A 16,885-nucleotide genomic window follows, 5' to 3' on the forward strand; every position below is an offset into this window, starting at 1 on the left:
TTTTTGTATGAGATTATTATAACACATGAAGAAAACAAAGTTTTCCACTCACATTGAATACCAGTTTGATACGAAGAAGTTAATTTTCATTAATGATTTTTTATTTGAAAAGTGCTCATTCTGCCTGAAAACTCATCATTATCTTCGACACTTCACTAACTCGTAAAACGTAGTTCAATGGCGTGCCGTTTATTTCGTTTCCACCGTGAAGTGTATTCGAGAATCAGGCCCTATATGAAGGGTAAAACATGTTACGGGCGTAGAAAAATAATCTACAGAAACCTTATCTCATTTGGAAACTTGGCATCTCGCGTGGTTCGATATCCCTGTTGTTCGCGTTTAGTCGAATAAAAAGCAAAAAGAAGAGTGAGCCAGTTGTATGTCTCGTCTCAGTGCTAAACAACGCCTCCAATTTAGCGCAAAAATAATGGATTCATTTTTACTACGTCTAATGAATAGGTATTTCGAACATAAGAGACACCTTTTCGCTCATGAATGTCGACTACATCTGTTGTTAGCCCCACCCAGACGTGAAACCCGGAAATACAATTAGAGCTCCCGCATACTACAGACTTTCTGTCAACCAACAGTTTGGTCGGGTCGGCCTTCTGGTGCAAAAACCGACCCAACTGAATCGACGTAATGTGCGTACATGCATACCTCTCCGTACTGATTACGAAGCCGACCAAACTATCGGCCCACAAATCAGTCTGCAGTCTGCGGGGGCTCTTACACTCAACATAAAAAAGATTGGGCCTTCGGTTTTCAAGTGATGCAGGTAGAACTCATCGACGCATTATTGCACAACGACGACATTTTAAAAATGTATTAAAAGTTTTACTTATTACACTTATACTGCTGTCATTTGCCTATTTGTTTAATAATAATATTAATAGGTATAATATTATATGCACTGTTGCGATTCTTCCCACGACTCGTGTTCGATTTGATTCGAAAGCAAAAAAAAAATGCGAATCAACAGGTAGCGATCGCGGGATCCGGAATCACCATCTTTTTCACGTAAATAACACTGACTTTTTTTCTTACCTATGCTTACAGTAATGTTTTTTTTCATCTATACTTGATGGTGCGCTATCTGTGCTATACATTATATCACTTTTCAACGCGTTCGTTTCCTCTGGAAGAGAACCGTCACGCTCCTTTCCATCACGATCGCCCTTCCAACTTATCTCGATTAGAATAAATAGTTGTTTGCTAGAATAATTGCCCTTTTCTGTACATAATTGGTAGAGTTGAAGCGACGTCGAAACGAAAACCCCATAGAGTAGTAAAACTCCAATAATCACAATTTGAATTGATCATGTTTAAAAAAATGTTCAGCTAATATATACACGTACACACAGATTCCCTTCCAACGACTGTGACAGGCTAACCGAAACTATTGGTTCCACAAATGCGTCAGAATGTAATACCTGTGTTGTCTTGTTCACCACTCCTGCCGGAGGAGCAGGAGGCGACCGCTCTCACTACTACTACTTGGTGGAAGGTATCTTCTCGAGGAAATCCAACGCAAGCACCTTCTCGACTTCGTCCAGACAAAGTTTGGTGTCCCGCTCGGAATCCGCTGTGTAGGATATATGCGACGGCCAGCGCATCGACAGTGTCGAGAAGAAGCTGTACAGATCCTGGAGGGTGTTGATCGACTGGCAGCTCAGCATGATATGGCTGCCCTTGTTCGTTTGTGGTTTCTGAAAGTGGGCGAGTAGTTGCTTTATGAGATTAATTCGGAGGTTGATTGTATAATGACCCGCAACGGAAAAAAATTCATTGAATCATCATCATATCATGAGGCTTAAATAAACAATGTTTGTGAGATGAGGGTATGTTTTCGTATTATAACAGTTGATAAGATATATACTCAGACATCGAAACAACAATGTAGTCAATTTATTCTCAAATCAAAGCCTATGAAGCAAATTAGAGAAATGTATCCTGAGTAGAAAAAAAATCCACTTTAAAAATTTGTAACAGAAAAACGATGTGATGATGCAAACATAAAATCTTCAGTATGAAATATGACGACCCTGAGCCTCAATAACCTTCTGAAGTCGCATGCTCTCCACCAAATTCTTCAGATGTCATGCGTTAATCTCCTTCCAGGTTCTCGATAATGCTGTGAAGTACATGTCCTTGTTCGTTACGCCAATTTGTCCACCTTATTGTCCGGAATAGGCCATGTATTTTCAATAGGGTTCAAATGTGGACTTTGATTCTTGTTTTGTAACGAATTCACGAAGATTTACATTTATGGTGTCAATGGAGGCGTCAACTGTCATTATGCCGTTGATTTGAACCAAGTTTCCTACTCCGGCGCAGGCAAAGAAGACCATGATGTTTCCACCGCCGTGCTTTACCATAGGCTGTAGATGACGATCTTGTAGCACTTTACCTGATTTCCTCCTAACTCTCACTCGTCGTTTTTGATTAAAGACCTCAAAATACGACTCATCAGTCGACAAACGTTTCCAGGAAGACACGGATTGTTGAGATATTTTTTGAGAACTTTAGCCGTGCTTTTTTATTTTTGAGACTGATTATGGTAGCTCACGAGCGAACTTTACGAGTACTCCATGTTCCCTGATCCTGCGGCTAATTGTACTGCCGGATACTGAAAGCTGAAGGTTTTCATTAATAGATCAAATGGTTACCGATGGATTTTTCTTGATTTCTCTGATGATCATTGAATAAGTGCGACGGTCTGTTTTACCACAAATCCGCGTTCTGTCAGCCACAAATCCGAGCTTCTGGTACTTTGTCCAAATTTTCTGCACAACACCACTAGCGGTACTATGTTTTGCAACAATTTTCCGTTGTGATACATTGTTTTTTTTTTAATTCTCTATTTTTGAGATTATCAGCCTCCTGGACTGGTTCGACTCAGCAAAAAAGGCCGAAACAGTGCCGCGATGTGGGCATGCAATGAACATTGATTCATTTTACATGCACATACGGCCAACAATTAACCCTCTACAGCTTTTTAGACGAGCTTCACGGATTCTCTTTTCAAATTATTCAGACATTATTTTCAATGTTCACCCCCACTAGAACGTCTTTAGTATATTTTCACCTATCACACATACACATTGGTTTTATGCTGGCAATTTTCTGCTAGGTATATTTCATGTTGAAAGTCGGAAATTCGAGATAAAAGTGGGAGAGGTTTTTTTAGGTAAATAAAAAACTTGGGTCTTAAAGGGTTAACAATGATAAAATAAACAATTTTCATCATTCCACACATTACGACTTTTGATTTCTTCTGCCTGGTCGTTTGACGAGGATGTCCGCTTACCATGCCCCCAGGGCACTGATGGGGATTCCGCACCGTATGGAGATGCCGTCTGTTCTTGTTCCCTTTATCTCGAAGGGGAAGGAACAAAGATCTTCCATTTGATCATAAGTTTTTGCTTACAGATTGGCATCTTTTTAAAAACCGAGCAGTGCAGCAGTTCGTGAAGGGTCATCACCAAGCACATCACGAATGCTCCCGCTGATCCCGCATGAGTTCCGTAGGTTTTCGTACTTCGGGCAAATCACACGATGTGTTGGACCGTCTTCGAATCTTCTTATGGAGCTTTTGATCCTCCGGAGGCACAGCGTCGCTCCAACGGACAATTTTTCCGCCCAAAAAGTTTTGAGGATGTTGACGATCCATAATTTGATGTCGCCTAGCGGTACTTTACGCGTTAAAATCTGTCCAAGTTGACCGATTCCGGCAAAACGGTCGGCCGCTTCATTGCCGACTATGCCACTATATCCGGGGACCCACATGAGGACTGTATCCGGCAGCAGATGCCTCCTGATAGCTTGTATCCCAGGGTGCCTAGATATAACCTCGCCAACGGCGTCGATGACGCTAGCCGAGTCGGTGACTATCAGGATCGATTTGCTTGACGGAATAGTGGCAGCTTCAAAGATTCCGGCAGCTTCGGCCGAGAACGCCTGGCAAATGTCGACGAGTTTTTTTTGCTGGAAAACTTATTATGAGTTATTATGACCGCTTACCCCGAACCCCGAATATCTCTGGCCAAACATGTCAATTCGAGACCGTAGGTGAGGCAGCTGTTGATGATGGCTTTGGCCACCCGTAAATGAATCGTTCGATTATTACTCCGGTGAGGTTTGGAGATGATTCTCAAGAGGTTTAACCGGGTGGCACAGCTCTTCTTCACCTCGTCGAATTGGTGCTGGAAGTTCAGGTTGCAGTTGACCACCACTCCCAGGATTCTCAACGTTCTACGGCGGGAAATGCGGTCGTTGTACATTTTGACTCCCGAATTGCAACTTTGGTGTTTGTGACTGCATACCACCATGTGACCACTCTTTTGCGCCGAAAGTCGAAAACCTCGTTCGACAGTCCATTTACCAATAGCCTGGATCTTGATGCGTGGTGCCCTGTGCGTGTTCCCCTCCAGTACCAAAAGGATGTCGTTCGCATACGTGAATACGAATACTCCCTCGGTAGTACCCGAAACAGGCTGTTCATCGCTATCAGAAAGAGGGTGACGGCTAAGATGGAACCTTGAGGTACACCAGTTTCTTCATGAAAGCGCCTGGAGCTGGTGTTCCCAACTTTTACCTCAAAAGTCCGATTTGTCACGAAGTGTTTCATAAAGTGCAGTAGGTTGCCATCTACCCCCTAGTCAGCCAGTGTTTTCAGAACTAGGGGAATCCATGTTCGGTTGTACGCCTTCTCCAGATCCAGGGCTAGCATCACCAGATGCTGTCGATTCTTCCTGGCTTCAGCTACCACCTCTCCAAGGGATGTGGAATACGTGTTCGTGCCATTCCCTGTGCACCAGTGGCCGAGTGGTTAGCGTCTCACATTATCATGCCGGGTGTTCGGGTTCGATTCCCGTTCTAACCGGGGGATTTTTCGTCAAAGAAAATTCCTTCGACTTGCACTGTGGTCACGCGTATTCAAGAGCTTGCCCCTCGGAATACATTCAAGGCGTGTTATTTGGCTTAAGAAATCTCAACTAAGTATTAATAAATGACGCTAGTTAATGCATACGTTGAGACGGCAAAAGTTCCACAGGGAACATTAACGCCATTCAAGAAGAAGAAGAAGCCATTCCCTGTCGAAAGGAAAATTGCCGGCAGTCCAACTTCCTGTTTTCGGTCAAGTAGGTGACGAGCCGTCGGTTAGCCATCCTCTCTAGGGTCTTAGATGTACAGGAGGTCAAGGATATTGGCCGGTATCTTTTCACGGAGCAGCTGTTCTTGCCGTCTTTGGGGATGGGGATCACAATACTATGTCCCCAATCCGCTGGGAAGTCGTGCTTCAACCAGAGGTCATTAAAGATGTCGAGGAGAGTGTTTTGACCTAACGGGAACAGCTGCTTGATAATCTTATAACCAATGTGATCGGAACCAGTGGACTCCCCTTTGGTGGAGTGCAGCGTGGCGAAGAGTTCTTCGACGGAGAAGTGATTGTTGAACGGTTTTCCAACCCGATCATTTAGAACCACGAATCGATCGACTGAGTCCTCTTTATGCCGTCGGATGAACTCGGAATCGTATCCCGAAATCGTGGACAGTTCAGCGAAATATTTCCCTAGCACCTGATGTCGACTGGATCGCTGTAGGTTGTGCCATTCACTTGCAGGATAGGGTTTTGGAATCTTCTTTTCCCATTCAGCGCGTTCACACGTCTCCAAAGGTCCGCAGAGGACTGGCTTTCGTTGGTGGATTCCAGGAAGTCAGTCCAACTGTCTAGTTTGGCTCGTCTCACTTAGTGCACACACTAATGTATCAGTTGATTAAAGGCAGCGCGAGTAAGACAGAATCAAATTTCGATGAAACAAGACATCCTTCATCTTGGTACACCAAAAAGAGAAATTGCATCTCGCGCGACGTTTAAACGTGCTAAAACGCATACAGTAACATTTTAGAGAGCCGAAAAAAACATTGAGCAAACAAAACCCGACTTCATGAAACAATTTCCGGCTTTTTCCCGCTTTTCCCGAATGGGTGGCCACCCTGGTCTTTAATTCGGGATCTTGTCACATGGTAGGTGAACGAAGACAATAACTACCGGAATTGGAGATTCTATTCTGACCGCAATTAGCGGTAGGTCGGTGTTGATTTGCTTGCGCTTATGGAGGATGCTCCTCTTGACGCCCAAAGCCACGGAATGTTGTAGTACGGTGATAGATTGTCCTTACAGTCTTTTACCACCAAGTTTAGGATGGGAATTGACATGTTTTTACCAGCCATGATGTCTTCATATTCTAACACTCTTTTCAACGATAAGCAACTGAATTACAGCTTGGCAGCACTAATAACAAGGGATGCGTAAATGTATTGCGCCATTTTCCAGTGGATTTTTTCCATGTCATACCTGCTCTAACTAATATCTACCAAATTTGCATAGAACTTGAAAAATTACGAATCAAATTGGAATTTTTCAATGCAATTCACACATTTCTAATTATTCAGCTATGAAATAGTTTATGAATTTGGGTGAATTTTTTTTCGTTGTGGGTTACTGTTTTACTGTTTTTTTTTTGTTAGATTTTACCGGCGAGTGAGAGGTGTAGCGGAAGTCCATAAGCTGCGATATTCGCGTGACGTGCGGTATGAAGGCCACATCGGAGCTCCCTGGTTTCAGAAAATGTTCGTTTTGACCACTGACAAATGCCCACCGATACCTGCGATTGAAAACATGAAACTGAGTGTTTCACTAACATTGTGTACATTTGTTTTGAGGTCCTTACATTTGAAAATGTGGTAATATAGTGGCCGGTAGTACGCAACCCAGCTCCAACAGCTTTGCTGTCTCCAGCTGCACCATACGCCAGTGAGGATGACCGTACGAATACAGCCCATTGTTGGTGTTCGTGACCCACGCCGTGTCCAGACCTGACAGCATGCGGATGTGTTGACTGTGCGAAGAGAGAAAAGATGAAAATTTTGTGTGAGCGAATGTGTTATCTGGAATTATAAACTTTTGGCGTGCACTCTTCTTACCTCGACTGAGACCTGATTGAGATCAACGAGATGAGCGGAACAAATGGGAAAGAAAGACAAAAACAAGGGCTGGTCAAAATGTGAACAAATTTTACGTGACAAAAACTACACCAAACAACTAGGGATGATGCACTATTTAGTTTTAAGAAGGTTAGGAAACGTTACAATCGACAGGAAAGACAACAGATGAACATATTTACACGGAAGTAGTGTTTTAGATTGATGATCGCGGACAGTTTCGTAGACTCACCTGAACTCTTCCGTATCCGTCATAAGCTCTTGTTCGATTGAGAGGAACACTTGTACCATTTCGGCGATAATTATCGGCCAGAGACTGGTCACATTATCGGCCGACATTCGCAGCAGCAAAACCCGGAAGCAGAGGAACACAGCCGATTGGATCAGCGGTACAACTTGGGGTAATCTCAAGCTGTTGGCAAGTTGTTCTGTAAGTAGTAAGTAAAATATCAATTTGCGATTCATGTAGAGTCAGGCTAGTGCAAACAACCTTGAATTTCAGGCATGAACTTGTGGTATTGATCATTTTCGCTGCAGAAAATGACGAAAGCTAGCCGCTTCAACAGCAGCGCCCTCTGCTCATATTCTTGTTCCTTGGAGGTGAAAATGTTCAGCGAACCTGTTTGTGCTAGTGGCAAGCGGTCTGCAAATGAGGAATGTAATCATATTTTTATTTAGGACACGTTGCAGTAACTTACTCATAAGGTCCCTAAAGGTGGTATTATCACAGGTCATCAAACTATCCATAATAGTTTTCCAGTACGGCAAACAGCGGCTATCGAATTGGAAGAAAGTCGCGTCCAGCAGCAGATCGATGGCGTCCTTACGCCATGCTTTTCGTGTGTACTGCAGATATGGTGAATGTGTGAATTATAAACAAAAATCTAAAAACGATTTATAACGTTTACCTGATAGGTGCTCAAACTCGCCAGCAAGTTGGAGCACGCGTGGAACGTAGGAACGTTTTTCAACGTGTGGGTTTTCAGATAAGGCACAATGTTGTACATAACCCCCGTTACGATGGTGTTCACCTTGTCTTTTTCTTGTGAGCTGAACGCGACGTCCAACAATGGAGCCAGTATGACGGCTAGGATCTGGATGAGACAAGAAAATATGATATTTCATCAATTTACAACACGAATGTTCATGCTGAATATTACTTTGTACTCCAAAAATGAAAATTATGTAGAACATGTTCTTTTTTTTGAGTTCTGCAACAACTCAAAAAGCGTTAGCAACTCAGGTCTCAGTGGGTGCGAAGAGAGAACGCACCAGACCTTGCCATCAGCGGTTCAATCAAACTCAATACAATTCTTTGTTTTTAAGAGGCTTTAAACTTTGCAGTTCATTCGCCTCTATTCAATCAGAACGCGTGGTTCAGTATTTGAGATGATTCGCTTTTTTTTACCTTTTTTTTATTCGCTGTTCTTTTACCTGTGCGCATCTGCCAGATGTATTAGCCGTTGAAAATTATGTAAAGCTAAATATAAAGAATACAAGTTCCGTTATATTTTCGCAGCAAATAACATCCAAACGCAACACATCGATGTATAAGACCTTTAGAAATAAGAGCATTCATTCATTTGAAGAAAATTAAGTTTTTCGGAAAGTTCGCGCGGCCACCGATGATGGCCAAATCAAGACGCTGGTCACAAATAAATTTCGGTACATGGAAAATGAGTTAGCAGATTCACTAAAACCGTCGTGCATAAGCATCCAGTGGAGCTTGGTTACGTACGTAGTTACAATATGAGGATTCCCCACAAACCGAAAAAACCTTTAATGGATTGCATATTCATCTGAGAATCGCTTCATAAACGTAACGAAGATGGCCTTTTGAAGAAAATCGTGACTTGTGATGAAAATGGATTATTTACAACGAAATGAGTCCAAAATCCGTTCCGAAGAAAGTCATGCCCTGTTTCTGGTGGGATTTGGAATGAGTTCTGTATTATAAGCTACTATCAAGCAACCTGTTATCCCACAAGTTTTCGACGAGGAAGCAAACATGTTTTTGGGGTTAAAATATTCAAGCTGCGAACCTATTCCGTGGTTCAATCATTCTTAAGTTAATTATTTCTCATATTTTTCTCTCACGGGAATATGTTATTTCTGTTTTCCTTACTTTCATAAAGATGGTGAAAGATTGTAAAATAAAACTGTGAATGTAAAATTGAAATATAATACTTTGATTGAAAATTGTGCTTTTGTTCTCCCAAAAATTGACATTAACTTTCCGCACAACCTAATATAAGCTGTCCTGATTTTTCCTGATTTTTATTTTCATTCTTCCTGATATTTGAAAATTCTAGTTGGCAACCCTGAATAGTAGTCCCCTGGACCAAGGCGCCTCTATATATACCAGGTGAAACATTCATATGAAATGCACTTTCAGCCATATTGTAATTGCTGTCGGTATTGTTTACAAACAGCATCAGAACGCTGCTGGCGGCTCTCTACAAACTGCTGCGACACTTATTCGAACGATGCCTACTTTGTTCGGCTTTCGCGAATTTATGTGAAAAAGACGGGATGATTTTGTAGTTCCAGTTCATCCACTACTCTCGCATGTGAAAATGCAAAAATGGCGTATCCTAGCAATAACAAAACAAACAACCCCCGCTCCACAAACCGTAATCCCCTTCTCATTGAAGTGATGATGTTGCTTCACCTGTTATACATTTATACAAGCGCCTTGCCCTGGACTTGTCGCGATCAAGACGGGTCTATGGTACTAGGTGAGGCCGTTTCGTCACTAAGTTGGTTAGGGGAGCGGTATATAAAAAAGTACGGAAGAAAGCAGAAGGGGATTTTTTTCCTTGAAGCGTGAAAGAGACAGACTGATCACGAGCGAGCTTGGGCACAAGCGTATTGTGTTTTGTTTACAAACAAAACACAGTAGACTTCCAAGATGGCTGAAGAGTGGTTTTAGCAAGTTGGCCCACCTTAGGATATACTTCTACGCGCCTTGGTCGCGATCAGGTCGCTCACATGTTATCGAAAATTTTGAGCAGGTCCGAGATGACGTTAGGGATAATTCAAGGCAGTCAACGAGGTTTTTGGTTAGGCCAGCGCTACACGATGCTACGAACACCCTCGAACGCTGGACGCTCGATGATTCGACGCATCGTGTAGTCGACTGACGAGCTACGAACCTCCAATGTCGAGTGTCGAATATTCGCGTTGGAAGGTAATCCGTTCGTTGTGGATTACCTTCCAACGCGAGTGGCACGAGTCAAAGGATTTTTGTCATTCGTTGATTCGACACTCGATGACATTCGATACACCGCTACACCACAGCAGTGGAACTCCATACAATTCATTGACTAAAAAGTGTCCACATTTTCATCGCTTGTTTACGTGAAGAATATATTTTTTTCAGGCACACTTGATTTGAAAGTGTATGGATTTCTAGCTGTCTTGACGCAAGGTCTTTAATAAAGAATGAGAAGATGGGAAGGTTTATATAAACATGTTTATAATTACATAAGTTTATTCAAATATTAATATTGCTCTTATTTAACTATTCAGTGCAATTTTATCAAAATTTGAAAGAGAAATTAAAAAATTTTTTTTCAATATTTTTCTGAGATGGTTATTAAAAATCCATGATTAATATTGCTTTATTATTTACCCTCAATTATTTGTTAATTTCTCATGCTTTTCGTTCTTTGACCTATCATTTTAACAATTCAATTTGAGAGGTTTAAAATTGCGACAAGATAAAAATTTGGTGTGAAAGAGCGAATTGTGGAAAATTCAGTCGCAAATTCTCTAAGCGTTATAATTAGAGTTTTTCTGTAGTATTTAATTTTTGAGTTTGTGTGAATGACAGATTAAAGTTGATTCATAAAAGAATAAGATTTCATTTGATATGACGATTTTTTAAATCGACTCAATGGTTGTAAAGTTATGACGTTTTGTAAGAAATCTTACTCACTTAATCAGCAAACGGCCCTAGTGGCATGTGCAAACCAACATATCATATCTTTCCGTTATCCGCAAACATGCCAAGCAGTAACTTAAAAAAAATTAACTCATAAACGACAAAAAGAGTCTTAGATTGTATATTTTTTATATATTTTTCACAGTTTTACAGTACCATTTGCTTATTGGCGTTTTTTTAGTTGGAGTGCCTTTTAATTGGCGGTTCACCAGTTGGAGCACGCGCCAATCAAAAAGCAATCATCTGTCATAATTGTATGTCAGTTTTACTATGTTGTTCCAATGCCATTTTTATTTAAGGGTCTTTGAACGTTAAACTCAAAAAATGAAGGCACAGTATAAAAGTATTTAGTTTTGCAGTTTGTTTGACAAATGTATTCGTTTGAAAACATTTATTAATATATCTACATATATAAAGTGAATTATATCACATCCACTATTCAAGGAAGTTAATGATATTTTGTAGCATCAATCCAAATGCAGTAATTCTAAGTATTATTATGGCCGCACTAATAGACATGAAAAACAACAAGAAAAACGCGAACTTTGAAATTTGTGAACTATTGCAGTATTACTTCAGCCATTCCATGCCAAACTGATACATTGGTTTTCAGATTTTTGGAAAATTGGTAGCTTGTTTTCGTCATGGTAAAACATTGAACCTATATATTATTTTTTTGGATGATTCGATTTTTTCACTTTTTCTCAAAATAACTTTTATCAAAAACTCATAACTTTTGAACCACTAAGCCGATTCAGATGATCGATACATCAAATTGAAGTAAATTAGCTAGTCTTCGGGACCAACGGTGCTATATTTTTCTATATTTTTTCTTGAAAACTGAGGATTTTTTTACACATTTATATTTTTTACTCAAATATAGATATATTCTTTTTTCTTTTTTGAGTTATAATTTTTTAGAGTTAACCGATAGTTCGGAATATTAATTTCTTCCCCTTTTTCCTATTTTCAAAAATTCATAACATTTGAACTGCTAGAGCGATTCAGATGATCGATATATCAAATTAAAGCCAAGAATTCAGAGTTGTTCGAGAAATAATAAAACGAAAAATAAATAAAAATATTTTTTTTTTCATAAATTAAAAAAAAATTTGCTCCTGTGAAATTATTGACTTAAATTAACTATGTCGATTATATGAATCGATTCAAGAGATAAAAGTTATGAATTTTTAAAAAACCTCATTTTAGGAAAAAAGGAGAACAATGATTTTTTGAACCATCGGTTAATTTTGAACAATCATAATTTAAAAACGAAGAACACATTTTTGGATATGTTATCTAAAAAAAAATATAAAAAACATAGCGCCCTTGAATGAAAACTATAAAGAACAATTACGATCAATAATCAAGAAAACAAAATTATTTTTTTTGCAAGTATAGTATTTAAAAAAAACTGGCTAACTGGCCAATTTGATATGTCGATCATCTGAATCGGTTTAGTAGTTCAAAAGATATGAATCTAAAAAAAATATCTTTGGAAAAAAGGAGAAAACTAGATTTTTCGAACCACCCTAAAATGGAATGGGATCTAATATTTAACGAAAAGGGACAAAACTACCAATTTACACGAAAATCTGAGAAGCAATATGTCAGTTTGGCATGGAATCTATATATAATACTAAACAAAGATAGTTTGGTGTTAATTTCCCCTGCAACTAAAAAACTGATTACTAGAAACTAATTGACGTTAACGTTTTATTACCTTGTAAATTCTAGATACAATACCAACAGAGGGTATTTTAAAAAATAAAAATAGCTTTTTATGGGGTGTGTTCAAAACTGAAAAAAATAATATTCAGAAATCATATTTTTATGTTGTTTTTTAAGCGTACCTACATTATTTAGCCGTATAATTATTGTATCATTCAATTTATTCCGATGAGAATGCTTTAAAATATTTCAACTGATTTATTTTTTTTACCACATTTTAATTTTTTTTATTCAATGTGCAGTTTCTATGGCGAAGTTTCATTCGTAAATTACACATTTGTCATCATTGGTGGAATACGATCATAAATGTTGTTATGAATAGCACAGCAAGTTATGATTACAATACATATGGATTTATTTTGATAATGCATTATACATAAACCGATAAAAATGCATTATAATATCTATCCACAGCGTTTTTGCGTCTATATGTATATTTTATTCAATTTCAGTTATCATGATGATGCTAACATTAATAACATTATATACGAACCTCCCACCCTTTTAGAGACATCTTAACATTATGTTCAATTTTTAGAGCGTAAACTATCTGTCAATTTTTTCACTGTTTACATTTTCTTGCCACAAATCGTTGCCACTTTTTTCTCTCAAGTTCCACTTCTCTTCTCTGGCTACAAGATTCGTCCGAATCTATCTTTGACAGATTGGTTTGTTTACAAATTTTAGATGAAGGAACTATGAAATTGATTCATAAAATTCAAAATATTGCAGTTTAATAATGTTGATTTCAACCATTTTTAATTTACAGCCCGATATCAGTACAATTGCTACGGCAGCAATTTCAATACTCGCATTGTCATCCAGTTTCCTAACGTTTTTAATGGTAAATAAAAACAATAAACATTCGATCCAAATACTCGCCGATTGTTTGAACCGATTGCATTGAATCGAACATTCACTTCACCGTGTAGCAGCACATTCGTCACAACATTTGTCGATTCATCGAGTCAAATGTTTGAGTCCAACATTCGAGTGAAACGTTGGACGAATCGTGTAGCGCCCGCATTAGAAGATATCGGTCAGCTGCCACTATGACTAGAACGCTTAATTCCCTTGGTTACTCGTCTCGCAGGCTATGACCCATTTAGGGCAGACACGAAGATATTAAACAGATGGGTTGAGTGATAACTTGCATTCCGGTTTGATAACCTGTAATGAATCGAACATTTTGAACTTCACTTGATAAGAAGAGAATCGGAATCTATTCCAAAAAACAAGAAGTGGGTTATATCTATGGTATAACCGCAATGGTGACGTAGGACTATCGTTGATTTAGTGATCATTTGTTTGAAGTTGAATCTGAATCCATTCTGAATGAAAGAATAAATGAATATTTGGGGGACTTCGAAAACGAGAGCGTTACGTTGGAGGTACAAGGTTTTATGCATCCAATAATGGATATGAAAATATCCTACTGATGAATAATGAATAATGATGAATAATCTTCAGAAGCTTCCCTGCTAATTGCACTTGATTGAAAAATAACAGAACCAAATGTATTTGGTTGCAGTGTCATATGGATAGAAAACATTAAAATGAACTCTTTCGCATGAATGTATTTTTCAATTTCCAGGGGAACTGGCAGATGATTTTCCAGCAACGATAATATTCTTCCGGAATCTTCTCGATGCTGGATGGCATTTAAACGAAAGAAGTTCCGCACATATATATATATATATATATATATATATATATATATATATATATATATATATATATATATATATATATATATATATATATATATATATGTGTGTGTGTGGCGGCTGCTTCGATGTCTCAAACGGAACTGTTTTTCGATGCTGGTATTCTCTCGGTCGTCTTCTCTTCTTCTTTCATCGACTTTTCTGCGCTCCCTCACAATTCCAAACTAATTGAATGCGTTTCAGGTCAGGCCTGGTAATGAATCTCGTGATCCCTCGCCGTCCAGCTCGTCCAGCTCGTTCAACTCGTTCAGTAATGATGTTGTCTTGTCGATGTCCTCACGAGAAATGAATGCGTTTCACCACCAGAATATCGCTTAAGTATGCTATTTGTCCGTGATTGAATCGAGAAAAGGTGTGGTTTACGATGGCAATTTGGAAGGCAAACTAGAGGGGAATGAACTCTCTGAGTTTGAAACTTTCGGCGACTGAGCAATGATCAACTGAAAATTATATAATTTTCGCGATGCGAGACATTTTCCGTTGCGCGCGCATACATATTGGATACGAAAATTTCCAACTGATGGGGAAGAATAATTTCAGAAGCTTTCCTGTTAATTGCGATTGATTGAAAAATCACAAAACCAAATGTATTTGGCTGTACTGTCATATGGATAGAAAACATTAGAATAAACTCTTTTGCATCAATGTGGAGGCTGCTCCGATCTCTTCCCGGGGAACCATTTGTGGCATCACTCTCCTCCTGATGGATTCCCTTCTGGCCTAAGGTGCACAAACAGGCTCTTGGCGACACCGTTCATTCGCGCCTTCATGATGAACGAAAAGCTTCACCACAACAGCGACAACATGCTCCAATCGCTGTTCAATTAGAACTGAGTGGATTTCCGAGTGGCGCTCGCTTATATACCGATTGGTGATTTCAATAGCCTGTTTTGAAAGCAATTTTAAGACTATTGAAACAAGTTTGTGGATCAAAAAGTAACAAGTATATAACGCGTAGTCATTTTATCTTTCGAATGAAGTGTTTATCATACCATTTCGTTCAGTTGTTTAGAAGCTATTAACGCTCAAAATCTCGGTCTCCGGCGTAACGCTTTCGTTTTCGAAACTTTGATTTTACACCCCGGTATAGAAATGAAAGACGTAGTCCTACGTCAAAAGATCACCCGGATTTAGTTCCTTCATGTTATGCGTATTTTGGAATCATGGTCATGGCGTGATCCACTGGGAGTTATTGGATAAAAGCTAGACAATTGATCGGTACCGATATCAGGATCAGCTTAGAAGCTAGGCAGATCCCATGTCTCAGCTGCTAGGAAACACATAATGTTATGGGTTGCACGATAATGCGTCCCTGCATAGAGCACGGGAGACAGTAGCGAAGACGCAAGAATTAAGGTTAGATACTCATCCGACATAAGCCCAACAGATTATCACCTGGTCAGGTGATTCAGATCTAAGCAGGAGATCATGGACTTCCTTCAGAAGTATTTCAGCAGCTTGTTGGATATTTTTTGCTAGGGGTGTAGACCAGCTTGAGGTCAAGAGTTCAATTCTCACTCCCGACATTTTTGCAAAAAGTGAAGCAAAGAGACGAACCAGTCAAAAGTGCCTAAAGTCACTATAATACAAAGAGAAAACGATTCCGATGAAACGATGGTAACGATTCCAGTGAAAGGAAGCAATCATGGAATAATACAGCGAGAATGTGTGGAGTCATTTCCAGTATTTGCCGATTTACCGTTTCACTGAATAATTCGCTTTCGTTTGTTCAAATATGATCTTACAGAAATCATTTCCCCCAGTGCCATTCTTTGGCTTTTACATGCTACAAATCAATGGGCCGGAAAATCAATGCAATTATCGAAATTTACTCGCTAACTGGACTGCAAAATAGCAAAAACAATACTTCAAATTGAAGATGACATCTATTATTGAAAGGTAACTGCTTTGTAGCCAAGCTAATGTACAATCTGTTATAGATAAATCCAGTTGAAGGTAGTCCAGTTGGTAAATAACTTCTGTATATGACGGGGTGATGAACATCTTAAGCGAGTGCCTACCGAGCTGCGGCAGCATGGGCAATTGTACAGCGAAAAATGAAATCAATACTAGGAGGATGGCAGCGATTGTCATGCGAGGACTTATTGAGATCGGCAATACATCGCATCAAAAAAATGAAACGAAATGAAATATTGATAATCTTCATGACTGATATTCATAATTCTCAATGACTCAATCCCTTCTATGATAGATTGAGCAGTAGAACCAATACGACTTGATTGAGATAATCTGCAAACGAACTGCTCCCGATGTCTTAGCCACAAAAACCACAAAAACCATAGCTATCCATTAAAAACATAGCAACTTCATGAATTCATGTGTATTTTAACTCAAAAAATCACGAAATTCTAAATTTCTTTAACTTGTATTTTGTTTCTTCTCCATAAACTTCATATACAATGTAATTAATAATGATATATATGTTTTTTGTTTACCGATCCACATATACTTC

General features: G+C 39.1%; 1 protein-coding gene across 5 annotated transcripts in view; it reads right to left on the reverse strand.

The window, feature by feature from the left end:
- Positions 1–794: 794 nt before the first annotated feature.
- The window catches only part of LOC129767342 (protein dopey-1 homolog), a 39,608-nt gene continuing 23,517 nt past the window's right edge, over positions 795–16,885 (reverse strand). For 4 of the 5 annotated variants that reach the window (XM_055768093.1, XM_055768095.1, XM_055768091.1 and 1 more), the window contains 8 exons: positions 7,917–8,102; positions 7,707–7,854; positions 7,499–7,651; positions 7,241–7,436; positions 6,991–7,002; positions 6,738–6,905; positions 6,542–6,671; positions 795–1,709 (listed from right to left, as the gene is read on the reverse strand). In XM_055768093.1, the coding sequence (XP_055624068.1) occupies positions 1,494–1,709; positions 6,542–6,671; positions 6,738–6,905; positions 6,991–7,002; positions 7,241–7,436; positions 7,499–7,651; positions 7,707–7,854; positions 7,917–8,102 (1,209 nt within the window). In that variant the 3' untranslated portion in view covers positions 795–1,493. The remainder of the gene's footprint in view (positions 1,710–6,541; positions 6,672–6,737; positions 6,906–6,990; positions 7,003–7,240; positions 7,437–7,498; positions 7,652–7,706; positions 7,855–7,916; positions 8,103–16,885) is intronic. The other variant, XM_055768094.1, reaches the window with a different exon arrangement.

Source organism: Toxorhynchites rutilus, chromosome 2 (assembly GCF_029784135.1).
Source record: "Toxorhynchites rutilus septentrionalis strain SRP chromosome 2, ASM2978413v1, whole genome shotgun sequence".
NCBI lineage: Eukaryota > Metazoa > Arthropoda > Insecta > Diptera > Culicidae > Toxorhynchites > Toxorhynchites rutilus.